This window comes from Ixodes scapularis, unplaced genomic scaffold (assembly GCF_016920785.2).
Source record: "Ixodes scapularis isolate PalLabHiFi unplaced genomic scaffold, ASM1692078v2 PGA_scaffold4__175_contigs__length_147842914, whole genome shotgun sequence".
NCBI lineage: Eukaryota > Metazoa > Arthropoda > Arachnida > Ixodida > Ixodidae > Ixodes > Ixodes scapularis.
Window position 1 is genome coordinate 120,233,887 of NW_024609879.1, and position 21,267 is coordinate 120,255,153.

The 21,267-nt window shown below is 40.3% G+C and overlaps 1 protein-coding gene across 1 annotated transcript in view; it reads right to left on the reverse strand.

Moving 5' to 3' along the window:
• Nucleotides 1-21,267, reverse strand: part of LOC121837853 — a 38,616-nt gene that overhangs the window by 9,324 nt on the left and 8,025 nt on the right. Inside the window, exons 2-4 of the mRNA XM_042293689.1 lie at nucleotides 15,943-16,052; nucleotides 10,270-10,335; nucleotides 10,012-10,166 (exon numbers count right to left, since the gene is read on the reverse strand). Of these exons, the coding sequence (XP_042149623.1) occupies nucleotides 10,012-10,166; nucleotides 10,270-10,335; nucleotides 15,943-16,052 (331 nt within the window). The remainder of the gene's footprint in view (nucleotides 1-10,011; nucleotides 10,167-10,269; nucleotides 10,336-15,942; nucleotides 16,053-21,267) is intronic.

A 21,267-nucleotide genomic window follows, 5' to 3' on the forward strand; every position in this document is an offset into this window, starting at 1 on the left:
TACTCTAAAACCAACAGCCGTTTCAGTGGTTCAATAACATAACGACTCTTATTTGGAAAAGTACAACCAGCTGAGTCCCTTTAATAGCGCCTCATCCCTGTATTCTTGTAATGGCCAAAAGCAAGTTCCGTGTTTAGTTCTCGTATGGGTTTATAACATATTCACGCGAAACCTAGGGGTCGCTGTCAGTTTTAATGCCTTTACTCCTTGGAATCAGGCGAGTTGCGCTACTTCGGCTCAGCTCACAAGTGTATTTATATTTACCTTAAAAAAAAAAATATATATATATATATATATATATATATATATGATCACAGGCACGTACATCAAAAATATTTTTGACTGCAGCCTGCCCTTAAGGAAGTGCCCATACTGATACTTACGCTATGTTTTCGGAACGACCCGTCTTTACCCTTTCCAGTATTAAATTTAGTATCGCGGAAATGAAAATATGTATTGTATAATAGGCAAGTGAAAATAATGCCGAAACCGACATCCAAATTTACCCGCGCTTTTCAGTGACATCACGTTAAGGAGAAGGCAGGCTTGGAGAACGAGAGGGAAGTATTAAAATGAACTATGCCGAGCATTTGTGTCGTCCTGCTGCTCGTGTGCTGGACAAGCTACCAAAGCATTCATTTTACACCATAAACCTGCCTTTAATCGGTTGGAAGCAAAGTATACAGTCCGAAGGTCGAACCGCTTCGTGCCGCTGACGTTACTTCTTCATCGATGCCAATAGAGACATTCAGTTTGAAAAGCACCATGAAGTCCAAATTTGTATATTCAATATATTCGAAAAAAAGAAAACGATTGGCCCAATATTTTGGTTACTATTTTTGCGATTTTCTTTTAGTATGTTCGGCACATTTTCAGGCAAATCGGAGATTATGAAGGAAACGCCGGAGTACTCCTTTAAAGGGAAGATGGGGCACTTCTACATTTGAGAAAAAACGCTTGAATTGCGTTCATTTGGCCCTTAGAATAACAGATATCAAAATTATATTTCAATGCGACGCGCCGGAGAGCCACAAGAGCAATTTCAAAATAGGGCTGAAGCCCCGCCCCCCTAGCCTTGGGCAGCCAAAAGATCCGTCGATGACGTCACGGACAGCGACTGTCTTTCGCGTTTTTCTCGCGTTTAACAATACTTACGCAGCAAATGGTTTGGGTATTCGGGTTCACGGGGTAAAAATACACTAGAATTCACTTCTAACTTATTTTTTCCAAGAAGCTCCGTAGCTTCCCTTTAAGGCCCGTTGACACACTTGCATTTCACTGGGACCGACAGGGACCAGACCGGTTTCTAAGCCTCTTGCGACGGCTTACGACCGGCAGCGCTGCTGCGGAGTCGATCTTCAGCCGTCACGAGAGGCTTAGAAACCGGTCTTGTCTCTGTCGGTCCCAGTGAAATGCAAGTGTGTCAGCGGGCGTTAATTCTTAATTCAACCAGAATGAGCGAAAACAAGCAGGTGGAGGTGGTTGGGGAGAAGTATGGGGTTGTACGTTCTATAGAGGTGACATGCGCATACCAAGTTTAGATAAATTTTCTAGGCTTTGCAGACTTTGTCAAGTCCATATTTTGTTGATTCGCGACATAGTGTAGGAAGATTTTTATAAATGTTAAAAAAGCTTACTTCCGCGAACAAGGAACATAAAGTGAGGATTTAACCTTGGTTTCAAAACAAGTTAGAAAGAAAAAAAGAGTAATATAGTAAACATAGATGGAATAGCGAAAACAGTTTCATCGAAACGTCGGTTATGTTTGCTGAGTTGCCAGGGCTTACGCTTTTTTCACTTATGAAGGAAGCGTATACATATACCTCCATTATAGCAAAAATTATGTTTACCTCTAGTGAAATAATCTTTTTTTTTTATTCGAGACATAATTGTGTCCTTCAACTTCTAACTTCTGACTTTTACTAACTTCTGGGTTAGTAAAATTGCAGGGCAACCAGTTTCACCTATATTCATTTCTTTGGAAAACGTATATATAAATATATATATATATATATATATATTAATATTTGTCCTGTAGAGTTATTATATAAATTTCATTTTATGACATGTATAAACAATTACTCATTTCACTAAATTTATTTGTGCGTTTTATTTGAACCTTATATAGGCCCTACCTTCGGCGCTTCTTTGATGTAGGAGTTTAAATAATTTGTAAAGGAGTCGCTGGTGTGGCAAACATAAACATAATTAAAGAACGTCTTTGACATAAAATAATATACCTATTATAGATGCAAGAAAATTGAGAATTTATTTGTTTTATATATTATTGGCTAATTATTGTCAGTAAAGTAAATGTTCCTGTAGTATGGATAAGTTACTACGGAATGATATTGTGCATTCGTCCTTTTATTGTCACAATACCAGTGGTCAAATATTTCTAAAGCAGTTCAGCATGGCACATTCCTTGACGCACCGATGTAAAATAAATGCTCGTCTGTGGACGCTGTCATGAAGAATTCACTGCAAAAAAAATCGTTCAGCGTGGCATTGGAAGTTCTTGTACACTGAGGTTTAAGGCCCGTTCACACTCTTGCGACCGAGTACGACTGAGAGAGACGAGATCTCTTAGAACTTCTTAAATGTTTTTTAGAATGAGGGAACACACTGGCATTGTGGCGCCATCTATGCGGTGACCCTGGAACTGCATTTCACAAGAGCGAAGGTTTTGCGGGATTTCTGAGGTCAAATGTGCGTAATACCCATAGAAAGGCTCGTTTATAACATTGACAAAAGTTTTTCGAGCCAAGAGAGAAAGGATAATGCGCGAGAAATAAAAAAAAAAAAATATGACGGACCGCCGAGTTTACACTGCTTCCCAATAGATGGCACCAGTGTGTTCTCTGGTTTAAGAAGTTTTAAGGAACCCAGGTTTAAGAGGTCGCAAGAGTGTGAACGGGCCTTTATAGTAGAATAGTATTGGAAGCTCCCGCCATAACTTAACGAGTGACCTACAGAATCGTCTTTTGCCAACAAGAAAACCGGTTCCCAGCTGCCTGCCTCCATGCTCATTCGCACTCTTCTTTCCTCGTTTTCCCAGAGGAGCGGGTTTCTGAGTGGTGTAGTAACAAATGGTCCCGGAAATAAATGTTCCGGAACTAATGGTCCCTGAACAAATGGTCCCGGAAATAATGGTCCCAAGTCCAAGGTAGGAAAAATCGGTCCCGTAAGAAGATGGTCTTAAAACTATGATAAAGCATGCAGTATACTTCGTCTGTTATGCGATAAGTGATTTCCTGGTGGAGTGAAGGATCCGGTCTATATTTTGAGGCCGGTTACTTCGAAGAAAGTGGTCGGGTATTGAACTTAACTTTATTCAAAATCGTCAAAATATTTTCGAATTGAATACTGTCAAACAGTTATCTCCTAACTGTTAATTTGGTGACCTTATACGATATTATAGGAGTTATCACTATTTTCACATAAGGGGTTTTACAATATTGATTATATCAGTAGGCTCTTTTGAAACGAAAAATGAGTACCCCTAGTCTATATCACGAGAGCGAAGTAAATTTTAGCGAACAGCACCATTTGAGCGAATCGCGACGCTTTAGCGAACAACGGGGGCGCGTGGTAACCCATCCCTTCGCCCTGCGCTTACGACGCTTCGCAGCGACAGTCTGCGGCGGCTCATTACAAAAATGTGAACCCTCTTGACTCACCCGTAAACACCGTTTTGCGGCGGCCGACTATTTGCTAAAGGGTCATTCGTTGAAACGTGGGCGTTCGCTAAAACGTTATTCGATCAAATGAGTACCTCCCCCTGGGCATACTGTTTCAGCCATGAAGATCGAATTACTCCCATCTCGTCGTGACCCGTGGTGGTAGCGCACATAAGGAGCAGGGCTCGATGCATTTATAGGTGCGTTAGGTTTCAACAGCACAATACATATCTGAGCTTCCCAGAAAAATATGAAAACCGGTCGAGTTCGTGCAACCGGCAGCCTCGAAATTCAGCGAGTATTATTGGATTTTATGGAAGTTATCCGAAAACGCAGAAGCCACATGGGCAATATTTTTCTAGGACCATTTTTTCCGAGTTTGTATTTGGGACCATTAGTTCCGGGACCATTTGTTCCGGCGCCAATTGTTCCGGGACCATTTGTTCCGGGATCATTTGTTCCCTTTCTCGTTTCTGATGTACCCTCCGCAGGAAGGAGGGTCGCTTTTCTTGAATGGTAAAAGGAGGAATCGGGGGAGAGTTTCCTTTCTTTTTTACTTGTTGATTGACCTTTATTGTCACCCTCTCCCTGGCTGGTATAACAACTTAAAATATACATATTTTATTAATTAGTGACGTTTGTTTCCATGATTATTTCCCTTACAGATGAGTACAGTCGGCATCAAAACGAGCTGACTCGACGGAACGATAGCTAAATTTCCAAGCACCTCGTATAAGGAGCCCCTACCGCGATGAGCCGTTGAGAGCGAGGCTGGAACGGACCGCTGCGATTTAATACACGGGATATAAGCCGCGCACTTCGCCAATGACAACCAATTGTAGACAAGAAAAGAAAAAAAAAAAAACATCTGAATGGCGTGATGATGGATCAAAACCAAGAGCCGGCCACGCAACGAGATGCGTCGAGTTAACACTAGATGTGCGACTTATAATTTCTAACAAACTCCTCCATGCATTAAATCGCGGCAATCCGTTCCAGCCTCGCTCTCAGTGGCTTACCGCGACCGTGGCGCCACACGCGATTGTTTTGCCTCTCTGGCCGGCGTTACGACGAGCCAGCTGATCTTGATGCCGACTGTACACTCCTTTCATTTTTATCGAAATATCTAATACTTTTCCCTGGTTTACCGTCGGCCTGAAACGCCTTCGCAGTAAGAAAAAATGTTTCGTCAGGCGTGCGAGACACAGAGACAGCCTATTAGACTGGCAGGCGTATTATGAATGCGAAACAAAAAAAAAAAAAAAAATAGGAAGTTGAATTTGGTAAAAACTCCTATTACCAAACTTGCATCTTATATTTACATCATCACATGATTGCCATCACTAGACGCGACACCACGGACCTCCATGGTACGGGCTGTTGCCTTTCTATGGTGCTGCGGCTCTCCTGAGAAAATAATGATTACTATTATTACTATATTATAAACGATTTATCATCATTCCACAATCGTATATTTGCTGATGACTGGTTAATATATAAAGAAGTTCATACTAACACTCACACCATCACGCTGCAAGATGACATTGCAGTAACTTATCTGAGTGGTGTTCGGAATGGATGATGAAACTTAACCCCACTAAATGCAAACCCATTTCATTCGTTAAACAAAAAACTCTTTAAACACATTCCTACTTTATTTAATCGAACCAGGTTGAATCGATCCTACTCTATAAATACTTTGGTCTTCATACCGACATGCATCTATCATGAAAATATTATATTTGGAACTGTTGTCATGATGCAATCGCTCTCTTGGCTAGCTACACTATAACCTTCGTCTTGCTTCTCCTAAATTAAAAAAATCTTTCATTATTTCGACCAAAATTTGAGTACGCATAAAGCATCTAGGATTCTTATCAAGATTATCTTAATAAATAACTTGAAGCTTTCCGAAACGGTGTGGCTCGTTTTCTTTATTTTTTTATTATTCTCGTTATTCTAACATCACAACATTTAAAACAAAAAAGCCGACCTTGCAGAATTGACCTTATGACGCAAACTTTCTTCCATGTGCATTCTTCATCGATTTGATTACTCACCTCACCTCCGCCTAGGTCTCCTAACCCGGACATCATTGGTTACCCCTCCTGTAAATCCCTGTTGCAAAATTAACCGCTACACCTGTCACTCTTCATCATATTTGTATTCCTTTCTCTCCGGAACAGTAGTCTGATGGAATGCGCTTCTTACAGGAATTGTCACCGAGACCAATCCTGAACGTTTTCGTGCTGTCGTTGCCAACCATTTAGGAAATACATGATTACGCTTTTTTGTAGTTTTTATACTATAATATGCAGTTTTTGTACCTAACTGCGATATTTTCTTCAAAACGTTGTAGTTTTTCTGATTATGCATCTCCTTTCGAAGTGGGTTATACTTCATGTGCAGTTGTTCTCATTTATAAAATCTCAAAATATGGAACTGCTTCTGCTTATGCTTTGGGGTTTTGTGTGTCCTTTGCTCCAATGTGGAGTTGTTGGTCTCACTTGCAAAATGTTCTTTAAATGTCGTGTTTCTCCTGATTAAGCATTTTGATTTTGTTTCTTATACATTATGTGCAGTTCTTTTCTGAAACATCTCAAAATGTTGTATTTCTTCTCGCCCTTGGGAAATGTCCTTTAACAAAAGGACCTAAATAAAAACAAATCTATCAAATATATTATTGGTTCAGTATTTTTTTACATTTTTCAAAGAGCATTTTATTCTAGGCTTGTTATGTATATTCAAACAACAAACATTTAGATCTGTGCATTGGTGAAAGACATATGCGCTTAAATCGCTAACATTGTGTTAAGAATGTTAAAAATATTTGAAACTAGATATTATACTGCCTTGAGTTTTAATGTGTGGATTGTATTCGACGTGGTATTAAGTACTTATTTTAATATATTTTGTTTTTAACCCGATTTCCATAATAACGTAACGCGAACGACAAAAACACGGTCACAATGACGCGCGAGAAGCGCGCTTGGGCATGAAGCACTAGATGCCTTTTTCTAAAACACGAATGTACCATCGTACTGGGGCTCTCCAACCGGGCAAAAACCTACCTATACCAATACTTTTAAGATGCCAAGACAGCAGCCTAAACCGAGATAGTTAGTGCAGTTGGCAAACTCGGTTTCATTACTTCCGGGATGCCTCAAGCGCTATCGGTTCTATACTACGCCAACAATTATTTCGTCAGGAGTCGCCTTGTTTGCGTCTCTTCACGCATTACTGTTGTGCAGAGGCTGAAAATGATCATTAACAAAATGAAAATCGCAGAGGAAGAATTCATAAAAATATGCGCATGCTCGAGTGAAGGAAAATGTTGGTACCTGTTCATCGAGAAATCATCGTAAAACAAAAGAACGAAAAGAACGACAAAATGCCAAGCGCTTCATTTCGTGTCTACTTTTCACTCTTCCTCGTAGTTACTCGTGCTGTTTTTACAAAATACGAGCGACAATTTAATTGACTGCTATTGTTTGACCGGCGGTCTGGGATCGGTGCAGGACGTCGGCTCATACCGCGAGATGCACGACTAAAACAAGCCAAAATTACAAAAAAACATGATCAAAAATGTATTTATTTGATTTAAATTGTATTAATATTATATAAGTCACTGCAGCTAAGAAGTTAATATTTATCACTACATGTATTTTTAGACATGGAAGAAGGATCCATTAATTGGTCTGATCACTGAGCACAACGGGGAACAAAAATGATTTCTAATTAAACTTTTATATATATTTTCATTTACAAAATTAGTTAATATAATCCTGTGATACAAAATAAGCTGGATATCAGCTTGTTCGCTTTTCCCTAGTCTCATCTGCTAGCTATGGGACCCTACATTTTGTGTTTCATTTCTTTGGGCATCCTGATTTGTTTGTAATAAAACATTAGGCATCTGACCTCAGAAATTCAAGGGAGAAAAAAAAAGCTCGCTCTGATTTGATCAGATCGAAGAGCGTCACTTTTTGTTCGTATTCAGCCTGCCATAAAATCTTTGTTGCTAACGTTTTCTTCATTTAATACATAACACATCATATTCGCACCCTAAAAATAAAAAAGTGGGAAATAAAAAACAAAAAAACTCACATTTAGAAAGTGGAGACACATAAGGAAAGGTATGGACGGGACAAAGATTGTCATGTACCTTTCTTTATGTGTCTCCACTTTCTAATTGTTTAAAAAGCACCAACGTGCACCTCAAATAGTACAAGTGAAAAAAAAACATTTGTAGATTTTCTTTTGCTGAAAAGATTTTGATATAAATCATCATAGTAAAATAGGTGTGATTTAAATCACAATTTAAATCATGATTTTAATCGCTAAAAAAGACATTTTGCTTTTCTTATATATACCTTGATATAAACACTTGCACGCTGCCGCCGAGTTGAGGTGGCTGGTCTTATTATTAAGTCATAGATTAATCACAGATTAAAAGGGCGGTTGGAGCACACCATCAGCTACGTCAAGACCCTCTTTACCCTTACAAGGACAGATCTTTTGTTCTAACATATGTGGAAACTACCAAAGTTGCGGAAGGCAAGGAATGTGTAAGACACTTGAACAGACTAATCGATGACTGAAACTGGAAGTTTATTGGGAGCAAGAAAACTCCTTGTCTTTTTTATATTCCGCTTTCTGGTGCTTTTAGTGTTTCCATTTATGCGATATCAGTCTATCCTGGAATACACACTGAAAAATTCTAGTACACAACTTTCCCTTGTTCTTATCCGTCTTAAAAAGTAGGCATCAGTAGTATCGGGCCCGATAAAGCGTAAAATGCAACTGACATCGCTTTGGATAAATATCGCACCCCCTGCAGTGTTCCTGGCTAATGCGGGGGCTCTTCAAGTGGCGTATGCATCCCAGGAACCCCTGGATAGCGCGGGGGACAGGGGAGCCCCCAGTTTGTTTAATATATGTAAAAAGACACGCGCTCAGCCTTTTGAATTTAATAAAGGCCCGATAGTAGCTCGGTGAAAGCCTTCGCGAAAATTGGTAAGTCCAAATCCAGACTTCGCTATGGTCCGTTTACTGCTACACCGACAAGGCGTTGGGAGTTATATGCTCGCGGGTCAAGTGAACCGTAGATCGTCCATCGAGTTACCACGTTAAACGTACAGATTCTCCCGCAAGTAGTTAGGACAGGCTATGAAAAGCAAGTAAATTAATGATGCAAAGAGTACTTAGCTCCCGCTGTCTTGTCAGCGTAGCGGTGAATATAGTTTTGTGCTACATTTTGTAAAGCGAACAATTTTGCTGTTGTGCCAGTTTTTTTTTTTTTTACAGCGATATTTGTAAGTACCTTCTTACGGGCAAACCTGACACCGTGCTGATGTTAGCGCAATGTACGACCCGCTATCACTTCCTCCCCATCGCCATCGGCAATCGTACATCCTTGTTACCTTGGCAATACAGGCAACTCTTCCTCTCAGAGTTTCCCTGGTGTCGTTGCAATTAGAGTTGCAATTGTGACACTTTGAAAATGTTCAAGGCAATAAACTACGTAGAGTAATAAATGTATTAATCTAAGATTTAGGTGCCGTCACTAAAAAGATTTTGAGGTATTCTGATTATATATTCTTATAGTTATTTAAAGAGGCGAGACCTAGCATGCCTCCTGAAAACATAAATGGCAAAACAAAAGTTGAGGGGTTCTGGGGATTCAAACACGTGACAACATCAACGAAAACTCCGCTCTGATAACAAGCGAGGAGTTGGGGGTGGGGGGATGGGGGCGCTGGGGAGGGGATGGGGGAACTGTACACTTTGGACATGAGACAACTTTGCATAGCCATAACAGATTAAGTACGCAACGAACTCGTAGTCTTTTTGATGAACGCTATGACCAAGACTATTTAGTTTCTTCGAAGTACAAGATAAAGCAGAAGGCCTAAGGAAAAACAAATAACAAGTCTTGATGACCCTTTGCCTGTAATTTTTTAATACGTAGCATTTTCCTCGGTTTCTTAACTATATTCTAATATTTTGCCGTACTTTCAATTTTCGTTTTGTTATATGTCTAATCACCGCTTGTTTGCAATTGGCACCTGATGATAATCACAAATTTGTTCCCTCAGTTTACAATATTGAAGAGAATGAAGGCAAGGCCTGACAATTATTCATCCAGGAAATATTCCCAGAAATAACCCTTGAACACAAAAAAGCATAAATTCCTGTAACCTTAGTACACAGGTACTTTCAACCTTTGTGAAAAATTTTCAGTTTAAATTTATCTAAGGTCTTAAGTTTTTCATCCACGTGGTATTGTTTTATTCACCTCTAAGGGACAGTTTATAAAGATGGCACTTACTTTGTAAGGACACATATAATATGTGGCCGGGCCGATAAAGTCGTCGATTCGTCTTTTATTTCAGCCAGGACCACACCAGCGTTCATTAGACTCTCACTACCGCAACTAGCTTTACTGGTCCAGCTGAGTAGATTTTCCGTAAGTTCCGGACTTGTCTGTGAGAAAAACTTTATTAGGTTAATTGAATTTAGAAAAAAAAGATAATATAATAAGCGTTAAAGATAAAAGAGTGACTTCGTGTCAAGCCAATGAACTCACGATATTCCGGTCCGTCGTGTTAAACTTAATTTCCACTCCGGGGTCTTGCCGCAGTTTCATTTCAGCCTACAAGGAGGTATGAAATAGGACAAATGAATGAATGAAAAAAAATTGTGTAAACTGGACTGGCTGTATTTTTTGTTGAGCTGTGCTATACAAAATATGTTTTATATACTGGTTAGTGTGCCCCGACTTAAACAAATTACTTTTCTTCAAGTTTATTTACTTTTGTCATCGAGTTTGGCGCGAAGGTAGAAACTACTTTGGAGCACTTTTGTGTAAAAGTCAATTTTAAATTAATATATTGCTAAATATTTGCGCATTTATTAAACTAATAATTGAACTGTGCACTTTTAAACAGCTTATGAGGTATTTAACTAAGGTATACGATACGCAAGTCGCGTTCTGGTGTCTGGATATCTAGTCAGCCCTGAGTATTTTCTGGACTTTGCTTCAAGTACCTGTGGCTCGAGCTCCTGTAAATAACATAAACAGTATATGTTTTAAGTGAAAAAGTAGACGCCAACAACACTGTCATACCCTTAGAGCCTTCAGGGAACACCGCCCTAGAGGAACTGAGGCGGAGGGCGCGGGACACAGAAAATCGCTTTAGAATATGTCGCGCAGTGCTTGAGATTTATTTATTTATTTATTGAAAGTACCTTTAGGGCCCGAAGGCATTACAGAGGGGGAGAGCACATACATGAAACAAAGATAGTAATATAGTAACAAGTCAACAATATTAAATATACAACAAACAAAGAAATAATAATAATAGGTCGGTCACTGCTAAAATAACGAAAATAACTAGTGATGGAATTTGTAAACAAGTTAGTATCAGTTATAGTAGCAATCAAACCGGGGAGGTGGTTCCATTCCTCGGCTGTGCGGGTTAAAAAAGAAGATTGAAATGTTGTGGTAAACGAACTTGGAACTCCAACTTTATGCTGATGGCCAAGACGGGATGAAATGTAAAAGGGGGGAGTAATCATCCAATTGCGTAGGAGAGGGTTATGAAAATACATTTTATGAAATAGACATAGGCGTGAAATTTTACGTCGCAAGGAGAGAAGTGGTAAACATAAACTATTTTTCATTGATGTGACACTAGCAGTACGATGGTAGTTGGAAAGAATGAAACGGGCTGACCTATTCTGAATGGATTCCAATGCAGTGATTAGAGTATCATGACCGGGATCTTAGATGGAGGCTGCATATTCTAATTTAGGCCTGATTAATGTTTTGTAGAGGATCAATTTTAGTGAAATAGGTGCCAATGAAAAGTTGCGTTTTAAGTAGCCCAACATGCAGTTAGCACGGGTAGTAACATACTGAATGTGGGGTTTCCATGAAAGGTTATTTGTTAAGTGAACACCAAGGTACATGTACGTTGCCACTTGCTCCAAAAGGTTGTTATCTAGGTGGTAACAGGGACTGTTGTTAGGCTTGCGGGACACTCTCGTCTGTTTACATTTACTAGTGTTTAGTTTCATTAGCCATAATTCACACCAACGAGAGACATAGTTAATATCAGACTGAAGTGTAGACAGGTCAGAATCGTGACAGATTTCACGGTAAATTACACAGTCATCGGCAAAGAGACAAACGGATGAAGACACATTAATGGGAAGATCGTTAATATAGATTAAAAATAGTAGTGGGCCTAAAACCGACCCTTGAGGAACTCCAGAATTCACAGACACAGGAGGAGAATTTTCGTTGTTAATTGTTACAAATTGTGAACAGTTATTTAGAAAAGACCGAATCCATGCGAGAACGTTAGGGTCAATGTTAAGTTTTGAAAGTTTTAACAGTAATAGCTCGTGACACACCTTATCGAATGCCTTGGCGAAATCTAAGAAAATGCAGTCCACCTGGGAGCCTCGGTCAAGAATAGAATGAATGTCATAAGTGAAGGATAGGAGCTGAATATCACAAGATAATGATTTACGAAATCCGTGCTGTGCTTCGATGAAAAAATTATTCGACTCTAGGAAATGTACGAGTTGGGAAAAGATAACGTGTTCCAGAAGTTTACATGGTATGCTGGTTAATGAAATGTGACGATAATTGCTAGGGGAACACTTATCGCCACCTTTCGGAATTGGAACCACCTTCCCCACTCGCCAATCACAAGGTAAAATACCATCTTGCAGCGACTGTTCAAACAATTTTGAGAGAATAAGAGATGAGTATAGTTTAGTGTTTTTTAAAAACTTGGAATTAATTCCGTCCACTCCTGATGAGGATGATAACTTCAGTTCATCTATAATTTTTGCAATACCAGCAGGATCAACAAAGATAGAATCCATTGGCAGATAACAGGAACAGCTCATCAAAGGGTAAGTTATGTTGCGAATATCGGAGAAAGATTCCATAAATATACTATTTAAGACATTAGCACATTCGTCACTGGGCACGCTGTCACCACTAGAAGTTGTAAGAGAAATTGAAAAACGGTCCTTTTTGTTAACAGTATTCCAAAATTTAATGGGGTTATTTACCCACATGTCTGGAAGACTATGTGTGAAAAAGTGAGATTTAGCGCCTTTAATCGCTTTTTTGTACACTTCTACAGAATTGTGATATGCGGCCCAGCGACGCTCACACTGGGAAAACTTGGCCGCACGGTACAAGCGCTTTTTTTTATTTGACAGTCTCTTCAGGGCTTTCGTGAACTGATTATTTTCAAGTATATTTCGGAGCGGCACGTATTTGTCGATAAGGGAGATTACCTTATCTTTATACAAATTCCAGTTTTCGTCAACCGAGCGCCCCGAAAAGTCTGTCAAATACTGGTCAAAGAAAACCGCAAGATCATTGTTGATCTGATCAAAATTCGCTCTACTGTAATCGCGTATTTTCTTTCGTTGGTCAGTCGGCCTAGATACCGACGTTTTGAAATGAAAATGTAACATAGAGTGATCACTGATCCCTGGAAGATAAGTTATGTCACTTGCATGTTCAGGGTGAGTAGCCAATATTAGATCTAAAACACTTGCTGTCGTCGGAGACACTCTGGTGGGATGAAGAACTAATTGCGACAGGTTAAAATCGAGGCACAAGTTAATGAACGAATTACACTCTGTAGTGTGTACATTCATACAATGAACGTCATCTGACCATGATATAGCGGGAAAATTGAAGTCACCCAGAAGGAAGATCGGTGCGCTGGGATACCGCATCACTATTCTGTTAATGGCGTTAATGGAGATTGACCATCAGCTTAGACGTTGAGACAAGATAGTTTGATATCATTATTGAAGATCCTTGAGGCATAAAAAGATTCCTTTCTGTGGCTTTGCTTTAACTACTTTTTCTACATAATTATTAAATATATATATATAAAAATTTAACACGCAATGTTTTCATGCTTTTTCTTGTGTTTCCGCCTGTGACAACCTCTCGGGACACATCATTAACAAACTAAAACGAAGTGCCGCGTCAAAATCAAAGTGCGCGATATTTTAGTAAACTATGAATATATTAAATAAACATAAGATTTGTGATTGCAGCTGACACTTTCTAAATAGGATTCGATTTGTGAAACCCCGGCTCCTACAAGCTTATTGTGATATCGTTTTACCTTGCAAGGACTTGAGAGTATTTCTTACTGTTACGTGTACACCTCGGCAAAGACAATGACCTTATATTCTTAGGCCATCAAACACTTTGTATGATTTCCCTTGCTGCTACCCGTCTCGGAGAATGAGACAACACACGGGATCAGCAACACGGAGTTATTTAATCACCGTTGTCAACCGCACTGCGATCTCAACAGCCCCCGTGCCTACGCTGCGACGGCACTATCAGCGGCGGAGCGCCACTCGCGTGGCCAGTGTCTCTTTGCCACCTCGCGCTGCAAATGACCACTGACGATATGGCAGAGGGGCAACTTGGACCATCGCTTTTGGATCCCCAAGTTTCCTACAACTTGAACCATTGAAATATACTTTTTATAGCTTTTCGTGCCTCGTGCCAATGACATTAGACGCGCTTCGAGGGTCAGTTTCGGAGCTCTGGCTCTGCAGGAAATACTGAAAATTTCTACGGGGTAAACCCTCAGATCGACTCGAGCGCCTAGCGTGGCTAGCGATGCACTAGAGCAACGGTGGCTCTCCGTGCATTTATGCCTAATTGTGATGATGATTAGGCCTTTACTGTGCTCTCCCCCTATTCTGCGGATGTCTCAGCAAACGTTTGAGCGCACCTAAAGGCAATTAGACATAAAAACACGAACACAGACTAAAGTTGTAAGGTCATAGCCTACGTCTTTACTCGATTCCTTCAGCCGTTGATAGCACAGGAACGAACATTCAACGAAGGGCATGACGTAGCTCCTTTAGAGCTTCTTGTTTTTCCTATCGGCTTGCGGGATCGGCTACGTTGTGTGTAGAATAAAATTTTGAATCACATAATCGCAGCGTTATGTTGGTCATGTTTGCTTCTTGGTTGCACACCAATCAAGCGAGCCGGTATAACTCCGCCATAGCAGACGCTTTTGAACTGTTAATATCAGAGCGACCTAACGGGCGTGTCAACGCCGTTGCTGATAGAGACCTTGAACATACTTCACAGTGGGACGTGAAGCTAACGGTGCTCTCAATGCCACGTTGGCCGCACGAGGCGCTCGCAAAGAATTGAGTGTAAACAAACCGCTCAAGCGGCATTCTTGTTGCCCACTTCCAATGCATTGGCGCGATCTTAAGCTGGGTAACTGCACCACAAAATTCTGGGGGTGCTGTCTGCTTATACGAAAATAAGAGGTTCTCCTAAACGGATTGATCGAAATATGAAAAACTCAATTATTTTGGGTTTTTCAGCTTAGCGGTCAACCCAAATCGTTTTATTTATCCCATGCTTTATGGTTGCTTTCTCTCCGCCATCAATTCTTTATGTAGCGTAAATCTTGAGCAATATGTTTAAATATAAACAAGTATAAGAAAAGTGAAGTTTTTATAGCATAAAATATTGTCTATTGAAACGATGCCTCAATTTTGTTTTTGTACAACAATAAAACTGATAAAAATAGAATAACTTTTTATATCTATATATTAGTTCGTGACAACAAAAGCTGGAAATAATTTTTAATTTCTGATGCCATATATATATTCAGATGAATGGCGTAGACGTTTGGCACTGCAGGAAAGGCAAATGTATTAGGCTAATAGATTGGTCCGAGAAATAGGTTTAATGTAATAATAAGCTTGGAGCTGTGCGGCTGCATCGAATCTGTTTGCCTCGGGTGTAAACTGTTCACTCAAGTTGGCAATGTAGTCTAGAAATATTGAAGCATTGAATGTCATACGTTTTAATAAATTTGTTATATAGTGCTTGTACATCGAGTATTATAGAGCAATATTAGAGATGCATATTGCGCGACCTTTTGCGTTTTACGGTCTGCAAACGGACATGAGATCTCAACTTGCGAGCTTTTCGTGTACCATTTTAACATTGTCCTATATTCTGACAAGGAACATAAAATAACAAAAATATTTGAAAGCAAGACAAACATTTTGAAATCCTTTATGAGTTAACCATGTAAGTCCGGTAATTGAATCGAACAGAAAGTGTTGAAACTAACTCATGCACAGACATCTCCGCTTAAAGAGGTTTTTGCACTTCGTCGAAAATTATTAATTTTTATTTTTATGTAGCAGTTTATTATTATACCTTTTCTTGGACTTCCTCCAGCCACTTTCCAACTTTTGAGTCCGGTCTTGCATCTTCGTTTCCAAAATCGTTCCCGTCCAATAGGTAAGCAATCGTAATGGTCTTTGCACCTATAAGTTTGTTTTGAAATGATGCATTACGCCATTTAAATAAAATATATATTATGTTTTCCTTGCTTACCTCCATAACGTGTTATAGGACAATTATGTGACGCACAAATAGTATTAGTTTTCTAGCGTACAAGTGACGCAAATACGATAACTTCTTTTTACATATATTGCGTCTCAAATAAATTAATCTTTACATTCAATCACTCGATGTCACTGACCTAGATTTTCTCTAAGCAGAATTTATGGCACCAACTAGAAAAAAAACACGCCTATTAATAGTTGAGTATTTCTTACAGAATCATTAGAGTTTTATTTTTATTTTCTGTAGAATGCACCTTAATATGTTTTGAAGATTCTCAAGTCAGGTGTTTTGCATAAAGATTATAATATTTCTTTTAGCCCTAAAACAATACTTCAAAGCGCGTTTTACACTATTATCCGGTTCGCACCGTTGCTAATTTCATTTTACGCCACAATAAACAGTTTTAGTATAGCGTTCCTGGATCTTACGTACGCAATACGCAATAATATAGCGCACGCTAAAAATGGCCTGCTCGGACCGAATTTAGTTGTGCGTCACGTTTTCGAGTGAACACCGCGCATTGACCTCGGTTAAGTATGCTAAGCCGTACAATTCCGCGTGCTTATAGCGCAACCACGCTCCTGGAAAGAAATATTGAAAAAGAGAAAGGTGTCTAATAATTTTATTTCAGATTAAACCAAGCCACAGCGGCCTCGTCAAGCGCGCTTTTCTGCGGGGTACAGAGGCTATGAGTACGAGTGCGTAGCCAAATTCGATAACGGAGCCTCCGTCAGTCGTCCCGTGGAAACGGCACCTTTTATCAATGCTATCGCGAAATGAAATTCATGACCCTGATGTCCAGTGCATAGCGAGAACTTCGGCGATTTGTTTTGGAGTCGTTCGTCCGTCAGCGATGAACTGTGGGAATAGGCTTAGCGTTGAGCAGATCGCAGCGTCGACGCACACTGCGAGCGGCGAACATTTCCACTGTGCACGCCTTCAGCTGCAGGGCGATCTGATTCGACCGCGGTAGGTCCCAGAAAGAATCGCCGAGCTGAACACCACGCAATTTCACGTAACACAGAACTTCAAAAACACCACGTCGCCCTTGCTGCGCCAGTCGAGGCAATCGCCATCTTGAAACTGGTGCTCTCGTTGGGTCCGAGATCTCTCGAGAGCGTTCCGCAAGGCCCGCTAGCCAGCAACGCAAAATCGCCAGCGTTGCGTGCGTACGCAATACGCCAGCCCTTCTATTGCGTTCTGCGCATGCGCACTCACGACCCGCAACCTCCTCGCGTACGCAAAGCTATAGCGTACGGTCCACTAAAACTGTCTAATAACTTGACATCCCCATGCAAGAAAGACAATCTGCCTGGAACAGTTCGTCCGATTTGCTGCTCCTCTCAAAATATTTCGAGCTACCTTGCAAGGCTCGGCCGACCACTTGATTATGTCCTTGTTTATGCAGCCTTATAGCATCGAGCTCGCATACCTTGTCGTTCTGCTTCGTAGAGAATTCAGTGCCGCCTGCAGCCCTTAAAGGTTGCATATCCCCCATGTTCGAGCCCACAAATAACGCAGGCCCGACAGCTGCAGGAATCTTCACTAACGTAGCCATGCAGTGTGACGCTTTCAAACTTCCATCAACAGCATTAACGTCGTCGGCACCAACGTGCCGACCAGGAGCTTCTGCTGGCCGACATATTGACCGTGGGCATAAGAGCGCTTCGCCTGTAAAATCACTCTACAGCTTCTTCTATGCAATGGAACTTTTGTTCCCGCGGGCCAAGCTGGAGCCAATGTACAGATTACAAGACAGCAACAACATCAACATCAAGGTTCTTCATTTTCCTGCGGTTTAGCCGAATTGCAGCACTGCCCCGGGGTCTACAACCACCTTTGCTCAAGCGACCTTAAGGAACTTATTGTGCAACATTCCATCGCCATAGTCAAAGGCATAAATGACAACGAGGCGTGCAAATGCAGTTTCCGAACAAAATATTGACAGTAGAGAAAGGGGCACTACTGTCACAAAGTTACTCTACACAGCTTCTTCGTACCCCAGGTTGGTGCTCGAAAAGATGAACGCAGCTTCAGTTGTAACGGTGTGCTTCTTGTTGTATTACCACACCATGGAGCTGTCATCCAACAGTTTGGCGACCGATTCTTGCTACTTCGGAGTTGTGATATTGAAACTAATCTGGGTTCAAGTAACTCAGAGCTCACGGTTTCGATCAACAATGTTGAAGATACAGTTCAGAAGCTAGTAAGCGGCCAAAAAGAAATGCTACAAAAAATAGCACTCCTTACCCAGCAATAGAACCGCATGAACCTATCTATCAACGATCTGGTAAAGTGAGTGACCACGTTAGTAAGTGACCTAGCTTGACTAAAAGATGAACACTCTGGGGGCCATAAACGTGCAGACCCTGATCTCACCATGCATTTCTCGAAATATCGCAGTTGAAATCGCGTTTTGACGATGCAGAGACCAGGTCTCATAAATCCAATCTTGTGTTTTTTGTCTCGCAGATTCCAATAAGGAGACGTTGGCTGTTTTGAAGAAGTAAATTTCGACCTATGTATAAAACACCTTAAATTTAATGTTCATGTATTACACATTCACGAAGTACACCGTTTGGGGCCTTACAAAAGAGGTAAATGTAGGCCTGTTATGGTGAGGTTCAGCTCCCAGAAAGGAAAAGAGACTAATAAGGAAAATACTTAGAAGTTTAAGTGCACGGCGTTCTCAGTCAGCCGGGATTATTCTCCTTGCGTCTGTCTTATTCGGCGAAAGCTGTCAGAATACAGGAAGGCCCAAGGTGCTCCCTTCAAGTTACGCTACGATGACCTGTATACTGAAAACAAATGCTATGTATTCAACGCAGAATCAGACTCAAATTTAGAAGAAAAAAAAACCTCATAAAAATGCTCGCGTATTTCGGCTGATTCAGGGGAAGGACCAGTTATAAAGTTAGTTACACAGCTTGTCGCGCAAAGGAACGCTGACTTCGAATTCTGTCTTTTCTTGTTGGCGATTTTAGAAGTTTTTTAGATACAAAAAGAGCTTTTGTGTTCATTGGATATTTGCAACCCGCACACCATACTTGGATAGGAAACATGGCATGCCAGTGAAATTTATAACAGTGAGCTTATGCTTAATGAAGATTATCAAATTGATTGGAAAGATCGAATGCATAGCAGAGGCAAAGGCGTGCTACTCACTCTAAATAAGTGCTTTCACGCTGGGCCTGCCAATTTAAACACCAAAATTGAGATGGTATGTAGTTGTATAAACTTTTTATTTTTAAGCCCTGATTGGTGTAGGGTACAGACCGCCCCAAGCTGCATGTGATTTCATTGGTGATAGTTGTATTTGCCTTGATAATGTTCTCGTTGTCCCGGATGTCTTGTATTTTTCGGGGTATTTTAATTACCCAGGCACTGACTCGGACTATTGTGAACTACTACTTGATTATAAATCCTTCTGAGTGTTCAAACTTCTTGAATGTTTTCCACACACTGCTTAATACAAGTTGTTCTTGAACCTACTTGAGTTCACTCTATTCAAATTAAGCGCGTGAATGTTTTCGAGGAATTTGTTGATTATAACATGGCTTTAATCGAAGCTGATATTATTATTCGGCACCCCCATAACCAGTGTTAGATAATCTACGACTATTCAAAGGGTAAGGCTGTCGAAATTAGCGCAGCCAAAAGTATTTTTGTTCTGGTGATTACAATATATCTTGCCACTTAGTGTCTGTCAAGGATAATTGCAGGCTTTAAAGATAAACTAATTGCTATGCACAGCAACTTTGTACCAAGGATCAAAATACGGAACAACCCACAACGTTCGAGGTTTTCGAAAAATATGAAGTATTTACATAACAAAAAAAAAAAAGCTTTTATAACAAAGCTTTCAAAAGGAACGACGACGTATACTTGAATTTGTATAGTTGCCATTCAGATATATGCGTTTTTGAAACAAAAAACAACAACAACAACAACTGAAGTGACCTTTTATAAATATGATTCAACGGCCACTTGAAGTAAGACCGCAAAACGTTTCGGGATTGCATAATCACACCAAAATCAAAGTATTCTAAGTATGGCTTTACATATGCTGAAGGAAAATAATATACGGTCCTTGAAACTGTAAACAATGTTAATAAATTTTCAGTGAGGTTTCCACGAATGAACCGTTCCTCCTTCCCCCTTGTGCATTGACCCTCAATCACGATTTCTTTGAAGAAATAATGGTATGTTCACGTGGCATAAGTAAATTGTTCGAAGGGCTACCATATCGATCCTCGCCAGATACAGAAGGTACTACCACTAAACTGTTAAAAAATCAGCGAACCTTCCTGCAGCCACATAATAGCTTCATTATGCCAGCAATCTCTTGATCAAGGAAGTTTGCCAAGGGAGTGTACACATGTGAAGGTGACTCCCGTTCAAAGTCTGGTGCCACTTAATGTTTAGATAACTACCGACCGGTATCGCTCACGAGTGTCCCATACAAACGTCTAGAACATTATGTTTATAGCCACATTATTAATTTCCTTTTGCATAACGAGATTCTTTTTGAAGGACATACGTTTCAGGAAAGGTAAATAGTGTGAAGCCCAACTTTTTGAGCTACTCTCAGATCTTTACAACAATATTCAATCGTTTTACCAGACCGACATTGTATTTTTTACTTTTCAAAGGTTTTCGACTGCATGCCCTATGGACGCTAATTACACAAGCTTTAATTGCTGAACATAAACCCCTCGATTGTACATTGGATTAGAGAGTTTTTCTCTAATAGTCCGGCGTACCCTAGGGCTGAGTGCTAGGCTCACTACTCTTTCTTATTTATGTAGATGATCTTCCCGTCGGCATATCTTCCTCGATTTGAGTCTTCGAAGATGACTGCGTCTTGTACAGCAAAAATTAACTATAAATGGCACGCTTGTTTTGCAAAACGACATAAACTCTATCCTTTCATATTGTAGTAAGTGGCATTTGTGACTGTATCAACGACTAAAACCACAAGGTGTGCAATTTCACAATCAATGGTGCCCCCTCGAAAAAGTTAAAAAAATATAATTACCGTATTTTCCGGGCTATAGTCCGCGGACTATACATGTTTAAAAGTTGAAATTTCTGGCTGTGCGGACGATCTACGCGTGCGGACGATACAGTAAT